This window comes from Carica papaya, chromosome 6 (genome assembly GCF_054855325.1).
Source record: "Carica papaya isolate Zhongbai chromosome 6, ASM5485532v1, whole genome shotgun sequence".
NCBI lineage: Eukaryota > Viridiplantae > Streptophyta > Magnoliopsida > Brassicales > Caricaceae > Carica > Carica papaya.
Genome location: NC_142314.1, coordinates 8,695,207 through 8,708,730, shown reverse-complemented (window position 1 = coordinate 8,708,730; position 13,524 = coordinate 8,695,207). Strand labels below are relative to the sequence as shown.

The 13,524-nt window shown below is 39.4% G+C and overlaps 1 protein-coding gene and 1 pseudogene across 1 annotated transcript; one reads left to right on the top strand and one right to left on the bottom strand.

Annotated features, from left to right (window-relative positions):
- Nucleotides 1-362: 362 nt before the first annotated feature.
- Nucleotides 363-1,269, bottom strand: LOC148253291 (uncharacterized; annotated as a pseudogene).
- A 1,127-nt stretch (nt 1,270-2,396) lies between these two features.
- LOC148253290 (uncharacterized) lies at nt 2,397-3,122 on the top strand. The gene is made up of 2 exons (XM_088223311.1): nt 2,397-2,471; nt 2,643-3,122. Exons 1-2 carry the CDS (start codon nt 2,397-2,399, stop codon nt 3,120-3,122), a joined length of 555 nt encoding a protein of 184 aa, XP_088079437.1.
- The last annotated feature ends 10,402 nt before the right edge of the window (nt 3,123-13,524 follow it).

Below are 13,524 nucleotides of genomic sequence, written 5' to 3'. Positions count from 1 at the left end.
TTTCTAGCTTTGCATTTTTTCTCCTCAAAGAAAGATTGCATTGTTGAGGCTAGGAAATTTTTTGACAGGAAACCAAAGTTCAATGGTATTTCTTATAGTGTGATCTCACGGTTGTGTGGACAAAGTAATACAACAATCCCTTAAGATTTTTCAGGAATTAAATTTTAGTGTATTTGATTGGAAGAGCTTTCTATTTGCAACAGTTTAACTATAAAGCTCATTCTGTCTTAATGGAGAATCCTCTCCACTTTCTTCCTGGTTTTGTCATTTTATTTTCTTCTCCTCTTGATTCTTTTGGAGGTCATTGGATATGCAGGATGTAGTTTTTGCTCAATCACCAAACACGCAGAGCATGAAGCACAACCATAACAACAAACATATGTTTGGTGAAGTAATGTTGACAAGAGTGATTTGGAAGAAAAATTCTTTTTTTTTGATTTTATGTACATCTATCATCATCTGTAAGCTAGTGATTCAGTACATTAAGAAGGGTGACTCACTTGATTAATCTTCTATATAAGCACTCAAGTCCTTCTTCAAGATCTTGAATGCACAACTCCAAATCCCTCAGCTGCTCTTGCGTTTTCTCAACAGATTTGCTTATCTTGTGATCACAAAGAGATTGCAATGCACAGTCCACCATGGCGAATTCATTTTCATCTGCTTCCTCTTCATTGCTTGCTGTTTTTTTCTGGTGCATCAATTTGGAAACTAATGACCATCCACTTGGCTTCAATTGTGACTTTGAGCCTGAGATAAAGAGCAACAATTACTCGAAAACATTGAGAGTAACTGCTTCCACTTCTTTTAACATGGTAGCCACAGTTGCTGTATCCTTGTCTTTGTTCAAGGGAGAAGGTTTGAATTGATTTTGCATGCTCTTGAAGCTCCCCATGGCCTTGCGGATTGTCTTCTTGGCCACCTTCCTTGATGCTAATATTTTCTTAACCTCGGTTTCAACTCCAGATTTTCTTCGAATGGTTGAAAGAAGTTGGCTGCTCTTGTAACAATGTTCTTTGGGTGAGAGGCAAGAGAAGCAACTTCTCAACACAATCATGTAAATCTTGAGGATCATTTAGATTGTGGCTTATTGATGATGGAGATGAAGATGCACGTTCAGAAGCTTTTATCCTGCACAAGTTCTCTTCAAGCTCTGGAAGGAAAGGATGTGGTCTAGAAGGCAAACTATTGGAGCGAACATGGTAGGCAGCCATTTGTTCCCTACAAAAGAGAAAGCCTAGAAGATGAATATTACTAACCTTATTTCTTGAGAATTTGCCTTCTGTTCTTTGCATCTCTCTAATATATATGGCAGGCTAAGGGAGACAAAGGGAATCTCTTTCTCTTAAATTATCGATTACAAGTAGATTAAATATATTGATCTGGATCTAGGTCCAACCTCAGCAATGTTTTTGCATGTGTCCCTCTCAGTAGCCAATTATCAATAATTCATCAAACCAAACATGTTACTATTATTAAATTTGCAAATTCAAGAATGACATTATGTTATACACAATCATGTTATTTATCAGATTCAAGACTTATTTGGTGATTCAATCGTGAAATCATTGCTTTACAGGAAGCAGGCAAGAACTCCACTCACGGAATATGTTGTCCTCATCTATATACAGAAAACTTTGAGGCTTGTTTACTAGTTTCTTGTCAGTATTTGGTCATGGGGGTAGAGACAAGTAGCATCTCAGCACTATGAAACTGAGTTTGAAATTTTTCGAGAATTATGCAAGTTGCTTTCCAAAGCCATGTGAGATTTTAGTCTAGCCAATTCATCACATCATGTAAGGTGTTCAGCAAGCAAGAGGCAGGTGAGCTCTTTTTCTCTTGCAATTCCATCCCACTGAAAACAAAATGACCAAAAGGCTCACTAGAGGTTCACCTTCAATCCTATTGAAGCTGCTTAATATATATTTCAGGTTGGAGGAGACACATGGAATCTCAATTGCTTATAGACATTGATATTCATTCATTGTCCCTGCCCACCTGGCAGTTCTCTAATTATTAAGAATAATTAATATATTTAATTGTAACCGTTTTTATTTCTTTTTTTTTTGTCCATTGCCCACGTACCAGTGCTGGTACGTTCTCCTGCTGTATGTTTTCCTACTTTTTTTTGTTTTTTTCTGTTACGGTATTCCCTGTGCCCTGCATTCTGTTTCATTTTTGTTTTCTTCTGTTATGGTGCCATTGCTGATGGCTATATATATTGTATAAGCTGCAAACGTATAGTATTGAATAAAAACATTTCCTTTTTACTTACTCTTAGGTTCATTTTGCTCTGCCTCCTTTCTGTCAAATTTTCTATCATGGTATCAGAGCCTTAAATCTTCAACCAACATTTTTTTTGCTCAGTAGTTGAGCTACAAAACACTTGATCTCCAATGGCTAGAGATCAGTCTGATGACCTCCAAAATCCATTCTTCCTTCACAGCGCTGACCACCCCGGTTTAGTTTTGGTATCCAATCTTCTCAACAGGAACAACTACAACACATGGGAGAGAACAATCAGGATAGCACTAACAGCTAAAAATAAGTTGGGATTCATAGACGAAACCCATGATCAACCAAGCAGCACCGACCCCCATGCCGCAACTTGGTCACGTTGTAATAGTATGGTGGTTTCTTAGTTGCTGAATGCTGTCACCAAAGAGATAGCTGACAGCTTGTTATATCATGAAAGAGCACAATCCATCTGGACCGATTTACAGCTCCGTTATCAGCAGAGTAATGCACCCCGTATTTATCAATTGAAGCAGAGCATGAACAATCTTACTCAAGGATCACTCAGCATCAACACATACTACACACGAATGAAAACAATCTGGGATGAACTCAAAACCTTCCAACCAGATCCAAGCTATCACTGCGGAAACATGAAGGCGTGGAACGATTATCAGGAACAAGAGTTTATAATGACTTTCTTAATGGGATTAAATCCCTCCTATGCTGCTGTTAGAGCCCAAATTTTGATGATGGAATGCTCTCCATCCATTTTGAAAGTCTTCTCGCTGGTGGTGCTGGAGGAACGACACCGTGCAATCGGGCTCGACTCACACGCAGAAACAGGTCACGGTTCCGCACCCTCTGTTGCCCTAACTCAAGGATGAAGGAGACCCATCTGTTCACACTGTGGGCTTGTGGGCCACACTGTGGACAGATGTTACTGCTTACGTGGATACCCACCGGGCCTCAAGCCTAAGCCCAAAACACGTTTTAATGATGGAACTGTACAGGCCCAAAAACAGACCCACAATGCTCCAGCTGTCTTTGATGAGGGGTATGCCCAAACGCGGGCCCAAGCCCGTAACCCATTAGCTATCTCTCGGCCCACTCATGGAACCAGTTTTTTCAACTCGCCTGGCCCTCAATCCAAGCCCGGGTTCTTTTCAGCCAACCATACCTTGGCCCATGAAGTTTCATCCTCCTTGGGCATGCACCCGACCACAAGACAAGTGCAAAATTTTTCCGACTCTCTCGACAACTGCTTACCGGGATCTCATTGCGCTGCTTCTGTCAATAACTTAAGTACATCGCAAATTCAGAACATTATTGCTCACCTAAGTGCACGCCTCCACTAACCCAACACCGCTGTCATGCCTGACACTCTATCTCTCTCCACAAGTCATACCACCCTTGACCCTCACGCGGCAGGTATATCCTACACACCCTTTTGTCTTTCCAACTTCACACACACACTTACCTCTGAATACTAGATCATTGAATCTGGAGCCACACATCATATTTGTTGTACACCTATATTTTTCACACACCTTAAAACTGTGCATCCCATTCCAGTCACTTTACCAAATGGTAGTTCAGTGATAGTCAATCAAGTTGGAAGTACACCACTCATCGACACCCTAACTCTACATGATGTTCTCTTTGTCCCTCACTTTTCTTTTAACCTTGTCAGTGTCAGCATGTTGACCACCACCCATAACTGTACAATTGATTTTTCTCTTCATTCTTGTGTCATTCAGGACTGCACTCGGGACTTGTTGATTGGGAAGGGTAGACGCATTGGTAACCTCTACTACTTAACTACCAGATGTTTTCCTTTTCCTGCTGTTCATCATGTTTCCACTCACTCTAAAAGTAGCCTATGACACTTTAGATTGGGTCATCCTTCCAATGTAAAACTTCAGTATATTAATGACTCCTTACAAACTTCGAATATTTCTCATTGTAAGATTTGTCATTTAGCTAAACAACGTAAATTATCTTTCATTTCTAACAATAGATTATCTTATAATCCATTTGATCTAATCTACATTGACATTTGGGGACCCTTCTGTCCACCCACTGTCGAAGGGTACAAATATTTTCTCACAATAGTTGATGATTGCACTAGAACTACTTGGGTGTATCTCATTCGTCAAAAGTCTGACGTTCTTACTATTCTCCCTAAATTTTATACTCTTATACTTACACAATATAATATTTCTATTAAATCTGTGCGATCTGACAATGCGCACGAGCTGAATTTTCATTCTTTTTTCAAATCGAAGGGCATTGTTTCTTACCATTCTTGTGTTGAGACTCCCCAACAAAACTCTGTCGTTGAACGTAAACATCAACACATTTTAAATGTAGCTCGTGCTTTGCTGTTTCAATCCCATATTCCCCTTGTGTATTGGGGCGATTGCATCTTGACCGCTGTTTACCTAATTAACCGTACACTGTCCACCTTGTTATCAAATAAAACTCCATTCAAACTGTTAACTCAAAAAAAAACTTTCCTATGATCACTTGCGTACCTTTGGTTGTCTATATTACTGCTCAACTCTTGATAGTCATCGCCACAAATTTTCACCTCGTTCCAGGGCTTGTATCTTCCTCGGTTATCCTTCGGGCTACAAAGGATATAAACTTTTCGACATCGAGAGCAACCAAATTTTTATCTCACGTAACGTCATTTTTCATGAACATATCTTCCCGTTTCTTTCCTCTCAATTATCTGATCCCATTCACAATGATTTCTTTCACGATCGTGTTTTACCGGTTCCTCTCCATACATCTACACAATCCTCAGATTGTCTTGATACACCTCTTTGCTCACAACGTGAATCCTCCTAAACACGCTCATCTCACCCACTATGTATAACACGACCACCCTCTTATTTGTCTGACTATCACTGCTACCATACAGATACCCGTGCACTCTATCCTATTTCTTCATTCCTTACTCATACCAAACTTACCTCCCAATATCACAACTTTATTTGCGCCATTTCCTCCCACACTGAGCCTACCAACTTTCATGAAGCTAACCAGTCCGATGTTTGGATGAATGCTATGAATGTGGAGTTGTGTGCCTTAGAGGACAATAACACTTGGTCCATTGTTTCCCTCCCTCCTGGGAAGAAACCAATTGACTGCAAGTGGGTTTACAAAATTAAATATCAAGCTGATGGGACCATAGAAAGATACAAAGCCCGTCTGGTTGCTAAGGGCTATACACAACAATTTGGCATCGATTTTCTTGACACCTTTTCTCCTGTTACCAAATTGGTTACTGTCAAGATTTTGCTTTCACTTGCTGCTATCCATGGTTGGCGCCTGACTCAATTGGACGTCACCAACGCCTTTCTACATGGTGACCTTCACGAAGAAGTTTATATGACTATTCCTCTAGGCTATTCTCCTCGAGAGGGGGAGATTTTTTCACATCAACCTGTTTGCCGCCTCCACAAGTCAATCTATGGGTTGAAACAAGCTTCCCAACAATGGTTTCATAAGTTTTCACGAACATTACTTCAAGAAGGTTTCTATCAGTCACAATATGACCATTCCTTATTTGTCAGACAACAAGGTAAAACCTTCCTAGCATTGTTGGTGTATGTCGATGACATTGTTATTGCCAGTAATGACGATCAGGCTGTCGAAGAACTCAAATGTACACTCAAACAAAAATTTAAAATAAAAGATTTGGGAACTCTTCGATATTTTCTTGTACTTGAAATTGCAAGAAATGACACAGGAATCACCTTATGCCAAAGAAAATATGCATTGGATCTCTTAACTGAGACTGGATATCTTGGTTGTAAACCCTCATCTATTCCTATGGATCCTAATATCAAAATATCTAAAGATGATGGCAAGCTCTTGAGTGATATCACCAGCTATCAATGACTAATTGGAAAACTGTTGTATTTAACCATCTCTCGCTCTGACATATGCTACTCTGTCCATAGATTGAGTTAATTTCTGGCTGCTCCTAGAACCAGTCACCTCCAAGCCGCCTTACAGATTCTCCAGTACATCAAGAGAACCCCTGGACAAGGTCTTTTCTTTCCTTCATCATCTGCCATTCAGATTAAGGCCTTTTCTGATGCTGATTGGGGTACATGTCCGAATACTAGAAGATCCCTCACTGATTTTTGTGTTTTCCTTGGGTCTTCATTAGTCTCATGGAAATCAAAGAAACAACAAGTCGTTTCTCGGTCATCTGCCGAAGCCGAATATCGCTCCATGGCCAACATTACTTGCGAAATCGTTTGGACTCTGAAGCTGTTGCGTGACTTAAAAGTTCAACACCAAGGCCTTGCATTACTTTACTGTGATAATCAAGCCGCTTTACATATTGCTTCAAATCCAATGTATCATGAAAGAACAAAACACATTAAACTTGATTGTCATTTTGTTCGTGAGAAGATTCAAGATGGTACCGTGAAGACGATGCACATATCCACTCGAAATCAACTGGTAGATTTAATGACAAAGGCCCTTCATCCTGCACAATTCACCAATTTACTGAGCAAGATGGGCACAATAAATCTGTACCTTCCATCTTGAGGGGGAGTATTAAGAATAATTAATATATTTAATTGTAACCGTTTTTATTTCTTTTTTCTTTTGTCCATTGCCCACGTACCAGTGCTGGTACGTTCTCCTGCTGTATGTTTTCTTGCTTTTTTTTGTTTTCTTCTATTACGGTATTCCATGTGCCCTGCATTCTGTTTCATTTTTGTTTTCTTCTATTATGGTGCCATTGCTGATGGCTATATATATTGTGTAAGCTGCAAACGTATAGTATTGAATAAAAATATTTCCCTTCTACTTACTCTTAGGTTCATTTTGCTCTGCCTCCTTTTTGTCAAATTTTCTATCACTAATTCACAAACTTTGATTTGCAATTTTATATTTGCTAGTTGACTTGTTTTCTCTAAAATAATCTGTGTCATACAAATGTATCATTCACTTGCATTTTATTACGAATTCTCATGACTCATAATCCCTTGATACATTGCAAGAAGAGTAATGATTTGCAGTAGGGAGAATTGCCAAGCTGGATTGTCTTGTATGTTTGGCCAAATTGTCAATTCTGCTCGTATATTGCAAATTTAGCATATTCCTTTTTTTCTGATGTGAGGTCCTTAAAATACTTGTTTGTAGAGTTGTCAAGCTTACGGTAGAGAGACATTTCAAAAACATCGCTGAGATTGGCTACATATCGAAACAAAAATCATCTTACTATCAATTGAATTGAAGAGGATGAGATTCTTCACGTTTCTTTAGTTGTATATATTGAGCAGATGCCAAGAAGGAGGGCATGTCATAGGATAGAATTTCACACTGAAACATCAAAGTTTCTCATTTTAAGACGGAAAAATGGCTCCTACTCTTTCAAACTCCCAACCAATTTACCATACCCATTCTAACAGCTTTCCCTCTAGGCCACATCCTCTCAGTTTGGAAATTGTAAAGGATTAAGAAGGAAAAAATACTGAATAATTCTTATGTCTTTATTGAAATGAAAGTTGCGACATATATACATATAAATGGATTCATATATGGTAACTGATATAAATTACCCTAATTATTTTCTTCCTAATTACACTTATGTATTTGAAAAAATAATCATATTATTATGTATAGTGAATATTCTAACACTCTCCCTCAAGTTGGAGTATAAATATTAATCATGCCCAACTTATTTCGAAGATACTTAATTCGTATTTCATTTAAAAGCTTTGTGAATATATCACCAAGTTGTTCGCCTGTCTTCACATAAGTAGTAGATATAAATTTTTCCTGAATCTTCTCTCAGATGAAGTGACAATCAATCTAGATATGTTTGATTCTCTCATGATATACATGGTTTGAGGCAATATGAAGGCATCCTGATTATTGCATCAGAGTTTTGCAGGAGATGTGGTTTTCAAGTTCACTTCATCTAGCAGAGGATGTATCCATAGGATTTCACATGTGGACTGTGCCATAACTCTATATTCGGACTCTGTGCTTAAACGAGATATAACTATGTTAAATTTAATGATTTTTTATCTGTTTAGTTTCAAATTTGAATTCAAATCAACCGTGAAGTTATTTCACAGTAGGATACATAAACACCATGCAACGTGTATGCATGGATTTCGGGCTTTTTAATTTTATAGTTTGGTTTGATGTAATCTATTTCTATTATTGCATTCTTATATATACAAGCAAGAAATGAAATGAGAAGTAGTTTTTTCTTCTATAAAAACACAGTCTTTTTGTAAATTGCAAAACAGAGGCTGTTGCATAACCTTGCTATGTTTCACTATCCCTCTCTCTCATCAACTTTCTCTCTCTAAGTTCGCTCATTCACAGAGCTTCCTTTGAAGTTTATTTACTTACGATCAACAAGTTGTATCAGAGCCCTTATCTTAAGGGACCAGTAAATCAACATACCATCGAAAACCCAATGACATCCACTGAAACCTCACCTCCCCCACACTTCAACGGAGAAAATTTCCATGTATGGGCAATCAAAATGAGAGCCCATCTGAAAGCCTTAAGTTGGTGGGATGTTATTATGGATGACAACGATCCTCCTCCACTAGGGGACACTGCCACTTTAAACCAAAGCAGAAGGCACAAGGAAGATAAGGCCAAGAAACCAAAGGCTATTGCTTGCCTTTTCTCCGCTGTCTCGGATAGGGTATTTTCAAGGATTATGAACTTCGAATCACCAAAGGTTGTTTGGGAGAAACTGAAGGAAGAGTTTGATGGGGGAGTCAGAAGTAGGAAGATGAAAATCTTGAGACTGAAGAGTGAGTTTGCATTACTCAGAATGCAGAAAAATGAATCAGTGAAGGACTATACCTCCAAACTCTCGGATGTGATAAACAAAATGAGGCTACTTGGGGAGGATTTTCCAGAATCAAGGGTGGTAGAGCAGATTCTTATTGGCTTACCCTCCTAAATTCGAGTATAAAATCTCAGCCTTGGAGGAGCTTGCCGACATTGAATCTATCTCCTTGGCTGAGCTGATAAACAAGCTTCAATCCAGTGAACAGCAGGTAAATATGTATGTTCGACAACATATCGAAGGAGCCTTAATTTCAACTCAGATCAAAGGTAGCTCTTCAACACAGAATCAAGAGAGAAGGAGTGAAAGGAATCAAACTGGAAATCAAAATTCCAGTAAACAAAAGAAATATCCTCAGTGCAGCATTTGTTCCTTGAGAAATCACCCTAAAAATGAGTGCTTGTACAAGGAAAAGAAAGTCGTTTGGTGCAACTTCTGCAAAAGGCTTGGTCATTAGGAAAAATTTTGCAGGCAGAAACAAAAGCAGGAAGGATCGTAGCCAAAGCAGGAACTACAACATATCAACGTCATCGAGGTGTCCAGTGAGCAACGTGCTACAATTCTCGTTGCATCAAGTGAGCTGTCAGAGGAGGATGATACTCTCTAGATGATGGACAGTGGGTGCACCTCCTACATGTGCAAGGATGAAGCCTTGTTCGTGTCACTTGACAAAACAGTCTCAAGCCAGGTACAGCTTGGAAATGGTATGCTGGTAATCATCAAGGGCGAAGGTAAAATAGCAATTGAAACCAGGGAAGGTAGGAAGCTTATCACTGATGTGAATTTTGTTTTTACCCTCTCATAGAATCTTTTGAGTGTGAATCAGATGACTGATCGAAGCTACTCGGTTGCATTTATTAAGGATAATTGCTGCAGGATATATGATCCTAAAGATAGATTGATTGCTTTCATCTAAAAGAAGGATCAAGCCTACTCCTTGAAGCTCAGAGAAGTAGTCGAGAAGGCCAGTGTTGCCACTGTGACAGAAGGTGAGATATGACACAGGCACCTTAGACATTTTCATGCAGCTGGGCTACAACAACTGTAGAAGGGAGGCCTAACCAAGGACTTCCCAAACATTGCAGTCACTAAGTCAGTATGTGGTGCCTGTCAAATGGGGAAGATGGCAAGGAACTCTTTCCCTTTGCAAACAGATTGGAGAGTAGAAGAGAGGCTGGCACTTATACATTCTGACATCTGTGGTACGATGACAGAAAACTCCTTGAGCGGATGCAGGTACTTTGGCTTGTTCATAGATGATTTTTCCAGGATGATTTGGGTTTGTTTCATGCAAAATAAAGCTCAAATTTTTTGTGAATTCAAGAAGTTTAAGGCTATGGCACAGAAGGAATGTGGTTGTGTGCTGAAGTGCCTAAGGACAGACAATGGCCTTGAATTCAATTCCAGTGAATTCAAGAACTTCTGTTATGAGAATGGGATCAAAAGGCAGCTCACGGCACCATATTCTCCTCAACAGAATGGTGTCTCGGAGAGGAAGAACAGAACCATTGTGGAGATGTCAAGAAGCATGCTTGCTGACAAGCACTTGCCTAAAGCTTTGTGGACTGAGGCAGTGAACACTGCCGTGTTCCTGTTCAACATGCTGCCTACAAAGGCTGTGAAGGAGATGACATCTGCGGAGGCCTGCAGTGGCATCAAACCATCGACTAAGTATCAAAAGGTGTTTGGCTCGGTGTGCTACTGCCATAGCTCGGATGACAGGAGATCAAAGTTAGAAGAGAAGGCTGAATTAGGAGTATTTTTGGGTTACAGTACTGAAGCAAAGGTATATCGAATTCTAAGCTTGAAAACCAACAAACTTATGATTTGAAGAGATGTTACAGTGGACGAAAGGAGCTACTAGAATTGGGAGAAGCAGAAGGTCGAACCAGACTGTGTGATAGTGGAAGAAGGAAGGAAATCTCTGTCAGTATTAAACCCAACTCAGGCTGAGGAAGAAGATGAAGAAGATGAAGCAGAAGGGAGAACAAAAATGAAAAGCTTAGCTGACATCTATGAAAGGTGCAGCTTTGCTTCAAAAGAACCTTCCTCTGTTAAGGAAGCATTTCAACAGCAAGAGTGGAAACTTGCCATGGAAGAGGAAATCAGGATAATCGAGAAGAATAATACCTGGTCTCTGGTAAAATCAAGTGCAAACAGAAAGCCTATTGGAGTTAAGTGGGTATTCAAGGTGAAACTGAATCCCGACGGGACAACAAACAAGCACAAGGCACAGCTTATGGCAAATGGGTACTCCCAGCTTCCTGGAATCAACTACACATAAACTTTTGCTCCTGTGGCCAGACATGAAACAATTAGACTCATTCTGGCCATGACAGCTCAATTTGGATGGAGTGTGATGTATTTGGATGTGAAGTCGGCTTTCTTGAATGGTAAGCTGAATGAAGAAATCTATGTTGAGCAGCCACAGGGATTCATTCAGCCAGGAAAGGAGAGGCATGTCTATCTTCTTCACAAGGCCTTATACAGCCTCAAACAGGCTCCACGAGCCTGGTATGATAAGCTAGATACATATTTACTTTTTTGTGGGTTTGAGAGAAGTATGACAGAAACTACACTATACGTGAATAGAGAGGAAGACAGGCGAATCATTGCAGTATATATTGATGATATACTGGTGACAGGCAGCAACAAAAGGAAGATGATGGAGTTCAAGCTGAAATTGGAAAAAGAATTCGAGATGTCTGATCTCAGAGAGGCTACGTACTTCCGGGGAATGGAGATTCATCAAAGCAGCTTGGGTATTTTCCTTTCACATGACAAATATGCCAAAGAGATCCTGAATAAATTCAACATGGATCACTGTAAATCAGTGTCTACACCACTGTTGTCCAACTTGAAGTTGTCAAAGGACGAGGAAGGTAGCAAAGTTGATGAGGGGAATTATAGAATTCTGATTGGGAGCCTTCTGTATCTCACGGCTTCTAGACCAGATATTCTGTTTGCAATGAGTTTGCTTTCAAGGTACATGGCTTCACCGAGGGAATCACATTTACAAGCTGCTAAACATGTGCTGAGGTACTTGAAAGAAACCTGGAATTTTGGTGTTCAATATAAAGCAAGAGCTGAGGGTGGATTGGTCGGCTACAGTGACAGTGATTGGGCAAGAAGCGTGGAATATGCACGTAGCACAACTGGGTACTTGTTCAAAATTGGCTCCGGTGCTTTCTCATGGGCGTCTAAGAAGCAAGATACTGTGGCACAGTCCACTGCTGAGGCTGCGTATGTAGCTGCAGCTATAGCAGCTAACCAAGCAATTTGGTTTAGAAAAGTGTTCGATGATGTAAAGCTGGACAAACAAGCACCTACAGTGTTGTATGTAGACAACAAGTCTGCAATTGCCATTGTGAAAAATCCTATGATGCATGGGAGAACTAAACACATCAACGTTAAATACCATACTATACGTGAGCTGAGAGAAATCAAGAAATCAAGCTGATACATTGCTCCACTGATGATCAGCTTGCGGACATTCTAACCAAGACCCTGTCTAAAGCTAAATTTGAGGAAATGTGAGGAAAGGAGGGGATTGGTGGAAAAATCATTAAGGGGGAGTGTTAAATTTAATGATTTTTTATCTGGTTAGTTTCAAATTTGAATTCAAATCATCCGTGAAGTTGTTTCACGGTAGGATACGTAAACACCATGCAACGTGTATGCATGGATTTCGGATTTTTTGATTTTATCGTTTGGTTTGATGTAATCTATTTTCATTATTGCATTCTTATAAATACAAACAAGAAATGAAATGAAAAGTAGTCTTTTCTTCAAAAAACACAGTCTTTCTGAAAATTATGAAACAGAGGCTATTGCATAACCTTGCTCTGTTTCGCTGTCCCTCTCTCTCATCAACTTTCTCTCTCTAAGTTTGCTCATTTACAGAGCTTCCTTTGAAGCTCATTTACTTACGATCAACAAACTGTTTGTTTCTTACTTTTTCATGATATGATATTTTCACCAACAAAAACACAATAGCCCATAGTAGACCTCCTATCAATTTTAGATCCAGTTTAATCAATATCTGTAAAATATTTGACGTGAGCATGCTCATAATTTTCAAACACTATGCCAAGTCCTGGGTCACTTATTAAGTAACACAAAATCTGTTCCAAGGCCTTTCAATTTTTGACTGTAGGTGCTGACATAAACTGGTCAACAACACTGACAAGGTATGTTATATCTGGATGAGTAACAATGAGGTAATTCAATTTTTCAACTAGTTGTCTGTATTTCTCCGGGTCATCAAGGGGATCACCATATCTTTTATAAGATGTACATTTGGTACTATCGGTGTATTACATGACTTATCTCTCAGCTTTCCTGTTTCTGCAAGTAGATCGAGTACATACTTTCTCTGAGATAATAGAATCCCTCCCTTACTTCTTGTTACTTCAACTCCCAAAAAGTATTTTACC

Bases quoted from the DNA above. Each gene is read 5' to 3' on its own strand.
- LOC148253290 (XM_088223311.1), top strand. From the start codon at position 2,397: ATGGCTAGAGATCAGTCTGATGACCTCCAAAATCCATTCTTCCTTCAC. The intron at 2,472-2,642 runs GTATCCAATCTT...GTGGTTTCTTAG, and splicing joins ACCACCCCGGTTTAGTTTTG to TTGCTGAATGCTGTCACCAA.